General features: G+C 29.0%; 2 protein-coding genes across 3 annotated transcripts; both read left to right on the forward strand.

Annotated features, from left to right (window-relative positions):
* On the forward strand, positions 1-4,721 carry LOC106771704 (glycinol 4-dimethylallyltransferase-like). The gene is made up of 13 exons (XM_022784984.1): positions 1-167; positions 259-309; positions 1,572-1,831; positions 1,951-2,034; positions 2,138-2,212; positions 2,826-2,909; positions 3,005-3,094; positions 3,184-3,285; positions 3,471-3,566; positions 3,652-3,723; positions 3,805-3,903; positions 4,412-4,516; positions 4,633-4,721. The coding sequence occupies exons 1-13, from the start codon at positions 116-118 to the stop codon at positions 4,672-4,674; spliced, it is 1,212 nt and encodes a 403-aa protein (XP_022640705.1). The 5' UTR covers positions 1-115; the 3' UTR covers positions 4,675-4,721.
* Positions 4,722-13,550: 8,829 nt separating this feature from the next.
* On the forward strand, positions 13,551-18,546 carry LOC106771454 (glycinol 4-dimethylallyltransferase-like). 2 transcript variants are annotated; one of them, XM_014657435.2, is made up of 13 exons: positions 13,552-13,699; positions 13,791-13,841; positions 15,006-15,283; positions 15,423-15,506; positions 15,596-15,670; positions 16,360-16,443; positions 16,714-16,803; positions 16,899-17,000; positions 17,084-17,179; positions 17,271-17,342; positions 17,422-17,520; positions 17,905-18,009; positions 18,275-18,546. In XM_014657435.2, exons 1-13 carry the CDS (start codon positions 13,648-13,650, stop codon positions 18,314-18,316), a joined length of 1,230 nt encoding a protein of 409 aa, XP_014512921.1. In that variant the 5' UTR covers positions 13,552-13,647; the 3' UTR covers positions 18,317-18,546. The 2 variants fall into 2 exon arrangements, with proteins under 2 accessions (XP_022640569.1, XP_014512921.1); XM_022784848.1 differs by lacking the exon at positions 13,791-13,841 and having other exon boundaries at positions 13,551-13,699.
* Positions 18,547-19,213: the final 667 nt, after the last annotated feature.

The following is a 19,213-nucleotide window of genomic DNA, read 5'->3' on the forward strand; positions in this document are numbered from 1 at the left end:
ATAACTGTTTAAGAAAACTCAAATTTGACGGAATCTCTTTGCCTATAAAATCTCCCATTCCTATGTTCTCTTGTAAAAGGGTGTCTCTACGTTCTTATCTGTGTGATCAGTTTCCATGGCTATGGCACATCTAATATCTTCTCCTAACATCTCTTCATTCTCAAATGGTACTTATACTCACTACGTTCTATTTTCGTTCATTATTTATTGCAAAGTTATTTTGTGAATAATACGTGGAAGCATGCATGGTAATTGTAGGTGCAAATCTTCGGGGCAAAAAACTCTCCTTTAACAGTATTTACTGTGAAAGTATGTCGCATCCTCACTTATACTCTTATCCTTCAACTATAACTTTTATTATGGTTAATCATTTGATTAACTTTCCGATTAGTATTTCACGTCTTTTTGTTCATCTATTAGTTTAAATGTGTTATAATATTTTAAAAAATGTACATGTTCATGGAAACTTTAAACTTTACAATAGTCTTCAATTGGATGTAATTGTGGACTTATTTATATGTCATGATAACTAGATTTCTCACATAATCTATAATTACTAAAATTTTACAAACACCTATTAATTTTAATATATTAGAATTAAATATTACAGCACTACTTATTCACTAATTCGTTTATTTTGTCCCATTAGTTACTTTAAACTATATTATTTCTGAAAAAAAACAATAATTAAATTGATTATTTTATAACTATGCTGGTAAATTTAATGTAATTCGCAATATTTTATTTCATTTGAACTTAAGAATAGAAAATTTTAAAAATAAAGTATTATATATCGGTATTATTTACTTTTAAATTTATTTAATGAAATATATTTCACAGTAATAACAATAATAGTAATGATAAACAATTGAATATAATAATGTTATAAATTTGTAGCTATATTTAAAATGATGCAGGTTTTTTTTCTTTAATTTATAATTAGGGATAAAAGTTAAGTACGGGATATTTTGTGGAGACATAAACAGTAAAAATGAAGAAAGGTATAGTTATTTAAAAATTTATATGATATTATAAGTTAAAATAAAATAAAAAAGAAAATATGAAAATATTTGGTTTAGATTAATACATTATTTTATTAATACTAAAATTTATAAATATACTATTCAAAATAATTTTTCTGTTACTTCGACTCTTCAAAAGTATCTCTTAACTTAGTATAAGATTTGGTCATTATTTTAAGTTATTTGATCCAGGTTAGTCCTTGAACATCACAACCAATTGGGGATNGCCACGTGGACCTATTCTTTTGTNTCCTTGTTTTAAATATCAATAAAAATCATAAAATGTGGAATACGGATGGAAAAGACCGGACTGTCTTATTCCGAATTAAATTGATTAAAGTTATAAAGATCATTAATACATTTTTCTATTTGTAAGTGTCGATTGAATTTGACTTTCTTTTAAAAGAATATGTTTTTTATATTAATATTTTTTAAAGGTATAATTTTTTTTCCCACGACTTCTCTTATTTGAATATTTTTATATTTATTATTCTCTCAATTCATCGTCATGATTTAGTTTCAATAATTTGAAATATACCGTTTCAAAAGCTTCTCAGCTCAAAATAAAACCTCAAACACAATACAATCCTTTGAGGTTTCAACAATCAGCTTTTAATCATCACTACAAAGGCATTGAAAGAGGAACAACAAACAAAGATAGCAATAAAAGTTATGTTGTGAAAGCCGTGACTGTACCATCTTCTGAGTCAGAATCTGAAGCTTCCAACTTCAAAAACATTGTCGACTCTGTCAAAAATTTCATGGCCGTTTTGTACCAATTTATTTACCCTTACGTATTTTATGGTCGAGTAAGTAAATACTGTTCCATCACTCTCATAATTAATATTCAATGTTCCGTTGTATTAAATTCTGATTTGGATAATTAATACCGTTATTGTTTTAAATTAACATAATCTGTATTTTACAGACATCAGCTACAATTTCTGCGTCTCTGGTTGCAGTAGAAAAACTATCAGATATATCTCCATTGTTTTTTATTGGTTTGTTACAGGTGACACTCCAATTATACTGTTTTTTTAAAAGACAATTGAAAATTACCCTTTAACTTCAATAAAAGACATTCATTATTTGAGTTGTTTTTTCTAATGTTTCAGGCTTTGTTACCTTCCATGTTTCTGGATCTTTACGTTAATGGAGTGAATCAAGTCTTTGACTTTGAAATAGATAAGGTATGAAACTTCTTTCTACTATGAATAAAATACTTTGCTTCATTGATAAATTGTTTGCTTATTTATTTGTTATATATTCTTTGTATATATATTCCATTAAAAATGTAATATAAACGTAGTTCTTGTATAAGATTGATCTAAAGTTAAATGTTCAACAATTTATATAATTTTTACTTTGAGACTCCTTTTCATAATTGAGGTTTACTGACGTACTCCTACCTTTTTTCTTAATATGGGAGCATCACCAACCTATAGCTCCCAAAATTTGACCGAAAACCTAATCATTTTTCTTATTTTAATTAGTTCAGTTCATGGACATATTAAAGTAATTTAATATCTATTTTATATATAACCCAATTAATTAAAATAAAATAAAATGTAGTTGGATTTTTGGTACAGATTATTTATACTTCATCCTTGAAAAAGGTGAGAATACTTTACAAGTACCTTTATATTTTCTTGTAAAAATATAATCCCTTTATAATTCTGAATCTGAAGTATTCCTATGATTACTATATCCATTGATAGGATGGGGAATGCGTGTAACCTTTTATAGTTTACAAACATGTTGAATGTTTCTTAGAAGTAATCTATGTTACATGTTATATTGCAGATAAACAAACCATATCTTCCATTGGCCTCTGGGAAATTATCCTTCAGAAATTGTGTCTTTATTGTTGCCTCATCTGCAATTTTGGTGCCATATATATAGATTCATCCCTTTCCATGATAGAAGATTTTAAGATGAGATTCATAGAGAAAGGAGAGTTATTGTATTATTCTATTTTACAGGGCTTAGGGATTAACTTGATGATAGGTTCTACTGCATTGATTTGGAACTTTGTGTTGTGCGCAACATTATGGACTTGCTATTCTGCCAATGTAAGTTCTTTCCAATTGCATTTAAACTGTGTATTATGCTTTAGAGCATAAATTATTGGTGCAGTGAGTAATGTTATATATATCTGTAGTTGCCTTTCTTACGATGGAAGAAAAATCCGGTGCTGGCATCATCAGTCATGTTAGCTTGTTGGACACATATACTTCCAGTTACATACTTCCTTCATATGCAGGTTCTGCCCTATCACTAATCTTGCCTTTTATAGATCTTACTTTTGAATAAGTATGTTCCAATTAATTATTATAAGTTTCATCCTAAGATTTTTGGGTTAGTTTCATTTGATAGACAATCAACCATTTGAATCCACCAATCAGAAATGGATTTATTAGATTACTAATTGATGTAACAAATGTTCAGACGTTTGTGTTGAAGAGGCCACTTGTGTTTACAAGATCATTGATTGTTACTCTGCTGTTCTTGAGTATCTACACCACTGGTTTAGCATTAGGCAAGGTAAATCTCTTTATTTTCTAAGGACATGTAATAATTTTCCAACATCAAGCTTTTGGTTCGATAACCTTGTATTGGATTTGTGTAGGATATACCTGACGTAGAAGGAGATATAAAACATGGCGTTGATACTTTCGCAGCACGTTTAGGCCAGAAAAATGTATGTTTCTTAAATTCAATATTTTATTTTCGTTATCTCATCTTTGTATAACATTTGATTGATTCTAAAAATCTTTGATAGGTATTTTGGATNTGTGTTGTCCTTTATGAAATTGCATTTGGAGTTGCTTTCTTGGCAGGAGCATCATCCTCATCTCCCTTCTGGATTAAATTTTTCACGGTAATATGTTTATTATATGTATATAAGTTAGGATTTTAGGTATGCAGAATTTATCTGTTTTTTTACCTCAACACATGGAGTTTGATTTTGATAAACAATAGGCTGTTTTGTTTGAGTTTTTTTTTTTTTTTTTTTAAATAATATGTGTGTTTTGGTACCAAATTATTATGATAGGTACAGTTCAAGTTTTCTTTTTGTCTTTTGTGACAAACTTTCTCACTAATACTAATAAAATTTAACTATTAATTAATAACTATTCTATTTGTTTCTCACATAATTTTTACAATCTCTAAACTTCTAATTACCATAGGAATAGCTACATCCAACAAGTGAGATAAAAAAAAAATCTATTTCTTTAGAAAAGTTGTCGTTACTGCTTAGATTAATTATTCCAACTTTTTAATCTCATTGCAAAGCATATATTTACATGCATATATCATTATGAATGAATATAAAGTTATTTAAACTTTTGAACAATATTTAAAACTCAAACTGTGTTATGTTTTAGTGTGTTGGAAATGTTGTTCTTGGTTCAATTCTGTGGTACCAGACCAAATACGTAGACGTGACAAATCCAGCTTCCACTAGATCCTTCTATACATTGAACTGGAAGGTCATTCTTCTCTTATATAAACACTCTTTTACCATTTCAATAGTTCAATATCCAGATTATAATTTAAAGGAAACAGTTATCTAATAACGTACAAACTGGTGTCTTCGTTTTTGCAGTTGATGATGGGTGCACACGTTCTCCTTCCTTTAATTAGATAAAATTAATAGAACTTTGCAACACATGAAACAGTATAACATAGAGACCATATTCTATTAACAGATATTAGACAATCAAATATTGTATTAGTTATTATTTAAATATTATTATAATTTGTGCAGATTTGTACACATATCATTCTTGTAATAAATGAAGAATTATAGAATTCTTATATATATATATGGGGTTTGTTAACACTTGTATGTCTGTTTTTCAGGTGATACATTTTAACTATGTGTATCGGGTTATATAGTAAAAAAAAATACCCTCATATATTATGGATTCTAAGTTTTAAAGTCAAGGATATTCAAATAATTTTCATTCTCAAAACTAAAAAAGACAATAAAATCCCAAACCCTTACTTACAATTAAAAAAAAATCAGAAACACTGACTGTTAAGCAATTTCTTACAAAAAAAATGATTTTATAATGAATTTTCATTTTATAATTTTTGTCTTATCTAATTTTCACAAGCATAATGACATATGAAGGAATTAGTAATTCGCTTGGAAAAAATCAGAAACACTCGCTATTAAACAATTTCTTACAAAAAATGATTTTATAATAAGTTTTCATTTTATAATTTTTGTCTTATCTAATTTTCACAAGCATAATGACATCAGAAGAAATTGGTAATTGACCTGAAGGTTTTTTAAGAGATGATAATTCAACATCTGCAAATGATAAAAATAGAGAGGTTAGTGAAGATGATGAAATTGAAAAGATCTTGAATGAACCTTTGCCTGAAGGCGAATATGACAATGACTCAACTCTTTACAAATGTAAATTGTTTAACGACGAGTATTTCTATTTTTTTTTTTTTCAGTTGAATCTACCATTGGATGATAGAGAAAATGTTGGAATGAGGAAGATGAAAGAGAAAGGGTTGAGAGGAATGAGGGAGGTGAGTAAGGATTTGGGGGTTTCTTTTTTGATAATGATATTTAGACAACATTTTTTAACAACATTTGAACATTGATTACGTGTAAATCTATAATTGGTCAAAAATTACTCCACAATAGTGTTTATGATTATTATTATTGATTGTGGAGTAATTATATATATATATATATATATATATATATATATATATATATATATATATATTATTCTACTCTTTGAAATAATGCATTATACATCACAATTATTCTTTAAACTTTTTAATACCCTTCACATCTAAATTAATCGAAGCAATATTTGTGTTTCTTATATACAACGAGTTTTGAATAATTAAGGTTATATTTGAGGAGATGAGTTCTTTAAGTATATGAATGGTGGCACTGAGTTTCTTTGTGATGCAAAGTGTTATTTTAAAAATACAATCAATATAAAATCACCTATAATATCGGTAAGTTTGAATCAAACAATATAATCTATCCTTTATTCAAATTTATAAACATCATAAAATATAATAAGAGGAACGTCAACACCTAATTTTGTCCCATAATAATAATGTAAAATACGAAAAAAATATAAAAAATAGAATAACTTCAAAAAAATTGAAAGAGTAATAACAAATTGCACAACTAGAAAAATAAAAATTTAAGTAATTTGGTTAGTACTTTAAAAAATGTATTGTATATGTCTAAATACCTCTCGACCACGTCAGTATTCGTCTCGTCCTAAAATTCTGTAAGACAAGTTGTAACTGAATAAGTTCTACATATCTACACCTAAATATGTCTAATATACCATGTATGTGACTACCACCAGACGACTTGGCCAATTATCTGTCGGTCTACTATAACTAATGTCATATCGACTACTTTGTTACTTATCATAATATGATCACAGACTTGTTCAGATAAGTAAATGGGTAACTGGATCCAAGTCTAATCCATTCCGGTAAGGACCTACAAACATAATAAATTATATTATAAATAACACAGTTGTTAAGATAAGATCGACTAAGCAAACCTCAATTTGAAATTTAACAAAAAGTATAAACGAAATAGCATCTAATCATTCTAATCGTCTGGGATAAAAAGTACTAAACACTATAACCTAAAAATCCTAAAGACTATAAAAAACTACAACAAAATGTTTAATAACAATAATGTCTGACAAAGGTTAAATCGTCTAGGATATAAAAGTAAAGAACGTTAAACACTACATATTAAATTTGTCCTAAACAAAGTAAGTTAGTCAAACAGATAACTCCTAAACGATAGTACAAGTATTATGTCTAAATGCTTAGGATTTTAAACATGTATGTTCTAGTACTTCTTTGTCTATTGTGTTGTGCTCTCTTTTATGTGCAAATATTTACCTTTATTCAAAAGTCTGCTCAGAATCAAAATAATGTTAAAAGATAGAAAGATATTTAAGGAATGATTCATGCATGCTTTTGGCCTGTTTCCGTACACACAACACAATTGTTCTACAAATACCTAATATAGCTTTTGAGTAACGAAATTTTTTCAAACAAGTCTATATAAGGAGGACTAAATGAAGAGAAGACAACAAGAAAAAATATTATTGAATACGCTGGTGCTACATCTTTCTCAAGCTTTGTGTTTTAGACTTGTTCTTTGAAAGAGTTATTTACAAGTTTTTAGAATCATATTTGTTGATAGGGGTAGCAATGTGAGAGTTGAACCCAATTCCTGTTGTGTTTGTTTTTTATGATGATAACACATAGATAGTAATAACACATAGATGTTGTCATGTCACAACAGAAATGTGTTTTTGTGTGATGAAATACATATGTGGATATGTGTATGCTTATTGTTGATTAATGCATATGTTGGACATACTATTGTTTCTGCATACTACTATGATTATGATGTGATTATATCTTTGGATGCATACTATATGTTTCTGTGTGATGAAAACCACAAGCATAAAAACAAATTTGCATGACATAATCGATTACAGTATTGTTGTAATCAATTAAGTTCATCAGACAACTTATGTTTTAAATTGTGGCAAAACAGCAAGTTTGAATCGATTACATTAGTTGTTAAATCGATTAAAACTCGTTTCTTTGCATATATCATTTTCAAATGTGCTGTGATGAGTTTTAGAAGAGAAAAGGTTTTCAAAATCTATTTAAGTGCTTAGCTTAGTCGATTACATATTTTATGCAATCAATTAAGTTTGCTATCTTTTGAAAACTGTTTTCAGCTTTGTCATAACTGCTATAATAGTCCTTTTTTTTTAAAATATGTTTTACTAGCATTAAATATGAAACGATTACATCAATTGTGCATTCAATTAAGAGCTAAGTTAGTTGTAATTCTGTTACATCTAGTTTTTATGTAACCGATTACATTACTAACGTAATCGATTACTTTGCGTTTAATATGATGAAAACTATAAATTGATGCATTGCTTGTAATTATGTGACTTTTGATCATTTGTACGTTTTCATATCTGATATTCTTTGATCTGAGAAAGTTTTACAGATTACATAGATGCTTCAAGAATTAAGAAGTGAAGATCTTGAAGAATCTTGAAGGATTCTTGAGAGGAGATTTTAGAGCTTGAATGGTTGATCCTATTCGCACTACTGAGGTGTATTTACTGTGATCAGAAAAGGTTTTTGCACTTATTGATTGTGTTATTTCCCTGTTCGTGCATGTTAGGAAGAAGAGTGAGGAGCTCTTGGATTTTGAGAAGTGTTGCTTAAAGGGTTTCTACAACAAGAACTCAGATCATTATAGTGAAAGTCCTTCAACTAAGGTTGTTGAAGAAGACTGGATGTAGGCATTGAGGCTGAACCAATATAAATCTATTGTTTGTATCTCTTTCATTCTCTCTTTACATTTCATTGCATACGTACTTTACTTACAATGCAAGAAAGTTTTAAAGATCATTCTAATTTTGCAAAAAGATTTGAAAAATTTGCATTTTTATAAATCACCAATTTTCTCCCCTCTTGGTGTTGACAAACAAGCTTCTTTATTTATAACAATATTGTATTGATTTCAAATCTTCTCTAAGAAGTTCAAATTTATGTTCTTGTAATCTTTACAAAACACTTTGTTCTTTTCTTATTCAGAAGTAAAGTAAAACTCTTGTAAGGTTAACTTGGTGGAGTTAGACTATCTAGCCAGTTAGACTAGTTGACACTAGGAGTGATCATCTTACCTTTCTCGCACTTCTCAACATCAAGCAAGAGAAAGGTGAATCCTTAAAACCTCCATAAAGGGTCAAACAAGGTAGCATTGAAGGTCAGAAACCTAAATCCCAAGGTGGTTCTTGGCTACATGATCACGACATTGAGGTCGGGTCCTTTTTTCAGATAATCTATGCATGATGCATTCTACAAGCATGGACAAATTGAGGAAAAAAGTCGCGAAGTTCAAGCACTTAAAGAATGTAAGGGAGTACTGTAACAAGATAGGAGTTGAGATCATGCTAAGAAAAATTCAGTTAAGTCAACCCCAGCTGAAATTCGACCAAATCGACCTAGGTCCAAATTTGGTCGAGTCAACCCCAACTGAAATTCACTCGAGTTGGCCCTAACCGAAAGTTGACCAAGTCTGTCGACCGAGTCCACACTATCCTAAGGTCGACCAAGTTGGTGCTAGATGAAAATCAACCGAGTTGGCCTATTCAAGGGTTTGTTGAGTCATTTCCATCAAAGGTTGGTTGTGTTGGCCTCGAGCAAAGGTTGATTGAGTAAACATTAGTCAAAAATTGAGTCAAGTCAACAAAAACCTAAAATTTAGCCGAATTGACCTAAGCTGAAAAATTAAACTGAATCAACCTAAGACGAGATTACTTAACCTATATACAATAAATCTAATAAATTATATTGATTACATTCAATTTGACCTAGTTAACAAAGTGGGTTAAATTTAATTTTAATCTAATTAGATTAAAATATTCAAATTTTATTTATTTAATTAAAATGGATAAAAATTTCTATTTTAACTATATCAACTATATTTATATTATTGATGTAGATTATAGATTCAATTCGATCTCAATTAAATCTAATTTAGATATTAAAATACTCTAATATAGTATCATGAATGGCTTCTTCAATTACTCGTCAAACCTATTAGTTTGAACAGACCAATAAAGAAAAGATAAATTGAAAACTTGAACACTTCAATTTTTCGTCAGTTGGCACGCGATAACTTTGACTTGACAATTTCAGTAAAGAGATTACATTCCATTCAAACTAAACAACTGTCCACCGTTTCTCGCTCATAGGTTATGATTATTTTAAGTGATTCAAATTTGTTATAAATAAATATTTAAATTATGTTTTTTTTTTTTATTTACGATAACTGTTTTATATGATAGTATAGTGATATTTTTAATTATTGATATGTTTTATTAAAATATTGAAATTCATATTAGAACAAAAGATATTAAAAATAATAAAATAACTCCTCAAAAGTGTCCTCTTCCGGGGGAAACAGTAAATGTTATCATCGGAGAATAACTACTAAAAATACTTTCGTTGATAATTATTTTAATTTAAGTTATGTAGTAATAGATGCATCCTTTTATTATTTTTTAAATTTAGTTTAAGTTATTCTGGTATTATATTAAAACTATCAAAATCTTTAAAGAAAGACATTTTGGTTTTTTAACTTATGACTGTTAACTTACAAAAAGTTTTATTGTATTGTTTTTTATTTCGATGTCGTGTAATATTTCAATAGAATATATAAATATCACACTTATATAAAAATTTTACGTGAATTATTGAAACTTTCTCGTACATTAATTTTATTTTTCAGGATAGTTGTTAACTTTTTTTCTCTTTTTTATTATATAAGTTACTCTTTAGTTATTAAAGCCGCTGTGAATACTTGCACTAATATTGTATAACTTTCTTCATGCAAAAACACTGTTATTGTGATTTTTTACTTAAACTAATGGATAAATATATCTATAAATGCTTTGATAACAACCTTACATTAAAATCATTGTTATTCTATTTTAAAATATTTATCTCAAATAAATAATATAAAAAGAGAAAAAATTATACATTATTTTCCTAAATAAAACTAAAAAAAAAAAAATAAGAAAACAAAATTTATATTAGTACTGCATATATGACTTTGGTTTAATACATCATTTGATCCCTATTTTTACTAGTTTGGTTCAAAATGATCCTACCTTTTAAAAAAGTTCAGTAAGACTCCATATTTCATTAAAAAATGTTCATTCCCGTCCTTTTCGCTCACGTCGTTAAAAACCTAACGGTGCAAATGCCACCGTGCCAAACCTGAGTAAGTTGTGAAGTTTTATAAATACGTGGCATTGCACTCTGTAAATATTTTTAAGAAATTAAGATGACGTAAGGTCGTCATTTCCTCTTTATCCTTCCCCTCTCACTTTTCTTTCTTTTTATTTTCCTCACCACATACGCCAAACTTGTGTCGTTTCTCTCTTTCTCTCTCACAGCCTTTCATTGACATTAATGCGGAGCTGTATATTATAGTAGCAACATATGCAAAACTTCAAAGTGAAAAAGAGTAACACCACATTTTACAGTATAACCCAAAGTCAAGTCTTGAAACCCTCATTTTTCTCTGTCATAAAAAAAACAACCACAACCAAAATAATAAGAAGAATCACAACAAGAATTTTATTTAATTTCCCCTAGCGCAAAACTTATATCCACCGCCGAACAAGTCACGAAAAACCGCGTCGATCTCTCCTACCTCACCGCCATCATCACCGGTAAATTATTTCCACAACATGATCGACACACTATCAACCCCAAAAGCCGAAAATCTTGCTCATTGTCTTCATTTACCCAAGAACCAACAACTATAATTATATTTAAAACAAAATAGACAACACATTACAAAACAATTCAACATACAATATTTAACACACAAATTTATACCCCCAAAATTATTATCAATCGAACAAAATATAATTAAACCCTAACCCCCAAATACAACAACAATAATATCAAGTAATTAGGCTTAGATTACGACTACTTACCTCACGTACGTACGCTGTTCCAATTTCACCTTCAAGGAATCAACAGCCAACCCTCATCATAACACCACTTTCAACACAATGTTAAACCCAGAAATGGCAAAATCAGTCTTAGAAAAAGGGTAATTTTCTTTAACCTAGCCTTAAACCTACCACCTACCTTAAGTCATCTTAATTTTTTTAAAATATTTACACAGTGCAACATGCCACGTATTGATAAAACTTCACAGCTCACTCAGGTTTGGCCACAGTTGCATTTGTACCGTTAGGTTTTTAACGACGTCAGCGATAAGGACCTGATTGAACATTTTTTAACAAAATCTGGGGTCTTACTGAACTTTTTTAAAAGGTGGGATTACTTTGAGCCAAAGCCCAAAAAGTAGGGACCAAATGATGTATTAAACTTATGACTTTTAACAACGACTAAAAACAGCCTATTAACACAGTTTCACATCTTTCCTTATTTAAGATGTCATAAGTTTCATCATACAACGACTGGTTAGACCGTTGTCAAAAATAAATATTTAACGACGGTTTATGTTCCAAAATATAGTTTTTATTGCCATAGGGAAAGAACAAATGAAGAGGAATTAAGAAGAGGTGGCGTAGAAAACAAAATAAGAAAGGGAAGAATTGAGTACCTTACGTATATTTCTTGGAATACTCTCAATAAATGAGTCATAATTATACTTATACAAAAGATTATGATATCACACTTTCAATTCAAAATCTTATGGTCAGAAGATTGAAAGTATTTTTCCTTATATTTTACTCATCGTGCTCATTTATGTCAAACGTTGAACTTCAACTTAATAACAGTATATCTCCCTATTTGTTGACCCTTTAATTTATTTTGTTCATTTTATCAATGAGTACAAGTGGATAATTCATTGTAAAAGTATGCTGTGTTAGACAACATGGGTAAGTCATTGTAAAGTATAACATCGATAATCATTGTAAAGTATAACATGGTGAAATTGACTTTATATTAGGTAGAAATGAGAAAAGTCAATAATATATAAGGAGTAAAACTCAATCACATTGATCATGACTTATTATAATCAAATTTTATTGATGTTTCTTCTTAGAAAAGCCCAACAAATGATATTAAAGTGATAGGTTTGTCTTGGTAATCAATTCAAATAAATAAAATGTAGACTGACTGAAAAACATTAAGCTTTTGGATTCCTCCTTTGAACTGAATTAAATAAGATAAACAACATATAATACTCTTATCTTAACATTTGATATTTCTCTTAGCATGAATAACCTTTACCCTTTAAGAAGCAAATAACCAAGTTAAAGAGTTATTTTCGAAATTTCTCGCCTATATTATTGTTCCTAATGTTTCTGTAAAACAGATCAAATATCAAATAAAGAAAATATATTTGTATAATCATGAGTAACCTAGGGTTTATATTTATAAATCAAGTACAATTAAATCATTTTAATTACGCTAAATAAATAGCTATATTATATTATATTATATATAATTTAAGAAAAACAGAGTATTACAGTAGAGAAAACATTAAATATGTTTAGATAGATGAATAGTGTTACTTAAAAACATGTGAAAGTTATAATCAATTAATTAATTATTAAATGATTAAAAAAATTATTTCAATTTTGTTTTCTGTTTTTCTTTTCTCGAACAGTATATAATATCTTATTTAGCATGAACGGGATCTTTTAGCTTTGAATATACATTATAAAAATCCATGTAATTCACAAAGACTTTCAAACCTTTTCATTGTAAATTTATTAAAATCTAAACTACTATATCCTGTTGGAAAAGTCTTTTAAGTCATTTTATGCCTCACTGATTGTGTTTGATTTTATTATTTCGCAATTTTTTGCATAGAATAATGTTGACTACAATCTGCGGTATGATTAATTTCTATGTATCAATCATATTTTATATATATCCTTAAGAAAAATCAAATTTCATGGAGTGTTTTTGCCTATAAAATCTGGCATTCCTGTATTCTCTTCTGCAGGGGCATCTCTACGTTCTTATCTGTTCTATAGAGTTTTGTGTTACTCTGTGTTGAGTTTCCATGGCTAGGGCACATCTTATATCTTCTCCTAACGTCTCTTCACTCACAACTGGTACTTATACTCATTCTCTTCTATTTTCGTTCATTTTTCACTGCAAAGTTATTTTCTGAATGATACGTGGAAGCATGCATGGTAATTGCAGGTGCATATCTTTCTGGCAGGAAACTCTCCTTCAATAGTATTTACTATGAAAGTATGTCTCATCACTTATATCTCAATCTTTCACATCGTCTTGTTCATCTATTACTTGGAAAATTAGACTTTACAATATTGTAATTCACAATAGCCTAGTTTATTTAAACTTCAGAATGGAAAATTTTAAAAACAAAATGTTCCATGTGAAGCCGAGTCACCAAACCTATACAATTTCTTCTCCTTAGGCCGTCCGCTAATCTTGAAATCTATCCTCCAACAGTCCACCTTCTCCCTTCTCCGATGCGTCCGGAGGGTACCTGCCAAAGGTACTCCGATGCTTAAGTTAGTTAGGTTATCCGACCGGATGTCTGAACTCAGAAGTAAATGCATAATAAATGAACCTACTTACCTGGTACCTCTGACATGTATTTATAGTGCTGGATATGGGCCTAGTATTAAGGCAATTTTAATCAAGGTCCAATCACAGCCCAATCACTTTAAGCATGTAATTATCCTAATTACCTTGGCCTTACCTTAATCATGCAGACCGTCCGCATCTTACCGTCCGGTTCCTTTCATTCGCGCTGACCGGCCGTCTTAAAGCGACAACTTACCATTTCCATTTAGATGTCTTCAATAAGCTGGTTCGTCTTGACCAGTAGGCCGTCCGGTTTTATTTCAGACGACCGACCAGTGATCCCTAGTACACAAACTATTATATAACAGGAAATTTATTAATAAAATATATTTCACAAATAATATATAATAATGTATAAATATGTAACTATATTTAAAATGATGCAAAAAATATAATAATTAACGATAAAAGTTAAGAAGTACGAAATTTTTAATGGAGACATAAACTTTAAAAATCAAAATTATTTGAAAATTTATATGATATTATCACTTAAACTAAAGTTAGTGATACAGTATGAGAATATTTATTTTAGGTTAATACATTATTTTAACTATTATTAAAATTTATAGGAAAATATACTGTCCAAAATAACTTTTCTGTTTCTTGCCCAGTTCACAAATTATCTTCCAAAGCATCTCATATTAAGTTTATTCAACATTTTCTCCAAAAAAATATTATTTTTTTTTGCAACGAAATTTCAATTTTCAAATTATTTATTGTCTTAATTCATCATCATCTTGTCATGAATTTAAATATATATCTTTTGGTTGTGCATGCTACAACTTTGAACACTTGGTACATCAGGTTCTGGTGGATCAAAAGCTTCTAAGCACAGTATAAAAGCTCAAATACAGTACAATCCTTTGAGGTTTCAACCATCACCTTCTAATAACCATTACAAAAGCACTGAAAGAGGAGCAACATATGAAGAAAGCAATAAAAGTTATGTTGCGAAAGCTGTCACTGTACCATCTTCTGAGTCAGAATCTGAAGCTTCCAACTCCAAAAACATTGTCGACTCTGTCAAAAATTTCATGGCTGTTGTATACCAATTTATTTACCCTTACGCAATGTATGGTCGAGTAAGTACAAACTTTTCCATCACTCTCATAATTCATATTCAAAAGTTACGGTCAATACTGAGTTTTTGTTGGTATTAAATTCCCATTTAGATAATTAATACTGTTTTTGTTTTAAATTAATTTCATCTGTATTTTATAGACGTCAACGACAATTTCCGCGTCTCTCGTTGCAGTAGAAAGACTATCAGATATATCTCCGTTGTTTTTTATTGGTTTGTTACAGGTGACACTCCAAATATGTTGTTGTTTTTTAAACAGACAATTGAAAAATAACCTTTAACCTCAATAATAAATATTCTTGAGTTGTTTCAGGCTTTGATACCTTCCTTGTTCATGGATCTTTATGTTAATGGAGTGAATCAAGTGTTTGACTACGAAATAGATAAGGTATGAAACTTACTATGAATCATTGATAAATTATTTATTCATTTGTTTTATATACTTTATATGTATTCCATTGAATATTCCATTAAATATTATAATAAAAACATTATTGTTGTATAAGATTGACCTAAAGTTAAATATTCATATATATATATATATATATATATATATATATATATATATATAATAAACCCTAAGAACAAAGTTTACACAAATTCAAGAATTTGAATAATTTATAAAATTTTGATTTTCAAACTCCTTGTCATAATTGAGAACGACGTACTCCTACGTTTTTCCTAATGGGAGTACATCCAAACTATAGCTCTCAAAGTTTGACCGAAAACCTAACAATTTTTTATTATGTTAATTAATTTAGTTTAAGGGACATATTAAAGTAATTTAACATCTATTTTATATATTACCGAATTAATTAAAATAAGAGAAAATATATTTGCATTTTTGGAACAGTTTATTAATGTAAAGTACTTGAGCCTTGAAAATGGTGAGATCACTTAACAAGTCCCTATATAGTTTCTTGTAAAATAAAAATAAACCCTTTATAATTTTGAAGCTAAAGTCTTCCTATGATTACTATATCCATTGATAGGATGGTGAAAGGATGTACCTTTTTATAGTTTACGAACCTTTTGGATGTTTCTTAGAACTAATATATGCTACATGTTTTAATGCAGATAAACAAGCCACATCTTCCATTCGCCTCTGGGAAATTATCCTTCAGGAATTGTGTCTTTATTGTAGCCGCATCTGCAATCTTGGTACCATATAGATTCATTCATTTTATTAACAAAAATATTCTTTTATACATCTAAATTTTTTACATTCATTTGACATTATTCTTACTTACTTTTTACTTTCTTTCTTTTTTAAAATATAAAAATTTACACTTTTATGACTATTTTATTCTTATACTCTGTGTCAAATAAATATAAAAGTGTATTATGATACCATTACACTTTCCATGACAGAAGATTTTAAAATGAGATTCATTGAGAAAGGAGAGTTATTCGTTTTATTCTCTTTTACAGGGTTTGGGGCTTAACTTGATGATAGGTTCTCCACCACTTATTTGGAACTTTGTGTTGAACGTTATATTAGTGAATTGCTATTCAATGAATGTGAGTTCTCTTTGCATTTAAACTTCTTTTTTCCCCTTACAAGGTTGCCAAGGGAAACATATATATAAATATCTGATGCTTCTGAAACTTTGCAGCTTCCTTTCTTAAGATGGAAGCAAAATCCGGTGCTGGCAGCATTATTCGTAACCACCAGTATGACGTTGCTATTTCCAATTTCATACTTCCTTCATATGCAGGTTCTGTCCTATCACTAATATTTTCCTTTTATAGATCTTAGTTTTTAATTAGCATGTTACTAATTGATGTAACAAATGTTTAGACGTTTGTGTTGAAGAAGCCACTTATGTTTACAAGATCATTCATTGTTACTCTGCTGTTCATGGGTTTGTACTCTACTGGTATAGCATTATCCAAGGTAAATGTCTTTGTTTTCTAAGACATGTACTAATTTTCCAACATCAAGCTTTTGGTCCGATAATGTAAAACCTTGTATTGGATTTGTGTAGGATATACCTGACGTAGAAGGAGATATAAAACATGGAGTTGATTCTTTTGCAGCACGTTTAGGGCAGAAAAAAGTATGCTTCTTAAATTAAATATTTTCTTTTGGTTATCTCATCTTTGTATAACATTTGATAGATTCTAAATCTTTGATAGGTATTTTGGATTTGTATTTCCCTTTTTGAAATGGCATTTGGAGTTGCCTTCTTGGCAGGAGCATCATCTTCATCTCCCTTTTGGATTAAATTTGCCGCGGTAATATGTTTCTTATATTTGCATAAGCTGAAATTTTAGTTATGCAAAATCTGCATTATCGATAGTAAATAGAAAAAAAATGAAAGAAAAATGTAAAAACAAATGCCATATAAGCTGAAAATGAATGAGTGAACTCATTTGTTTTTCTTTCTGAATTTCTCTATACATCGAAGTTTCTTGAAGTTCAATAACCATCCCTTATGTTTAACATACTTAATTGCTTATGATATGCCATGTATATATTTATATTTAGATAAAGGAAGATTTCTCTAGAAAGTTGTCTTTACTACGTAGATTATTCCAACTTTAAGCATATTTACATACATATTATAAAGTTAAAGTTTTGAACAATATTTGAAACTCAATTTCTGTGGTATGTTGTAGTGTCTTGGAAATTTTGTTCTTGGCTCAATTCTCTGGTACCGGGCCAAAGATGTAGATGTGAAAAATCCAGCTTCTAGTGGACCCTTCTATTCATTTATCTGGAAGGTAATTTTTCTCAAAAACACTGTTTACCATCTGAGTAGTTCAATATTTATAGTATAAGAAAAATATTATTTGACACATTTAAATATTTTTATGTTTATTTAATATTATTTTTTTATTTTTTTTCTTAAAAATATAAAAATTTATATTTTATAACAATTTTATTCTTATAATACGTGTCAAATAAATATAAAAATGTTATAATTTCATTAATCATAAAGAGAATAGGTATCTAATAAGGTTAGTACATATGTGTTTGAATTTGCAGTTGATGATGGCGGGACATGTTTTTCTGCCTTTAATCAGATGAGGTGTCACTGAAGATTAAAATTGCACTTGGGACACATGCGCAACAGAACAACATAGAGACCCTTCGCATATAAATTTCCTGAATGAGTTTTGAATCACTAAGATTTTATTTTATTTTTAATTGTGCGATGATTTTCAGTATCTATATTGAGCTTTATCTCTATAGACACGTCTTTCACGAAACAAATAAAGAAAATAGAAGCAACCTATTATAATTAGATTTCTTTTTCATCACCAACAAAAAAAATATATATATAAATAAATATACAATAATGTTAACCATGAGTCTATGCAAATATGTTCATTCTTGAACCATTCTTAATATTAGAAAAGGGGTATTCAATTGGTGAAATAGATTCTTTTCTCATTTTAGAATCCAAATTATTCTTAAGTAATAATAATCTTTTATAATTAAGTTAATTAAATCTTTGTAACTAAATTATTAAATATTATGTAACTATGTTATTCATAATTATATTTCTACTTTTAACGTTATGTGCTCCTTTTCTGCACTCCAACACTCTCTCTTGTATTGTTGTTTGCTTTCAATTATCGTCATATCTTTTTTTCACCAACAACCTACTTCCACAACATCACGCCCTGCCTTTCCCAACTCCTCCGCTGCTCCTCATCTTTGAGCAACCGTGAGTTATTCCATGCTTTTTGATCGTGTATCTTTCTCTAGTCCTAGCAATTGCACACTCACTGCGCAGTCACTGCCTTTTCTTTCTGTTATACATTTAATGTCATTTCTTCAATCCACTCCAATCTTGACTCCTCCTTATCAGGTAAACCTAAATTTCATCAAACACTCATGATTACTAGTATAAAAAATAACATTTATGTTGGACATTACCATTATGCTATGTGAGCTGAACTTTTTGAAACTCATGTTCGG

Source organism: Vigna radiata, chromosome 8, assembly GCF_000741045.1.
Source record: "Vigna radiata var. radiata cultivar VC1973A chromosome 8, Vradiata_ver6, whole genome shotgun sequence".
NCBI lineage: Eukaryota > Viridiplantae > Streptophyta > Magnoliopsida > Fabales > Fabaceae > Vigna > Vigna radiata.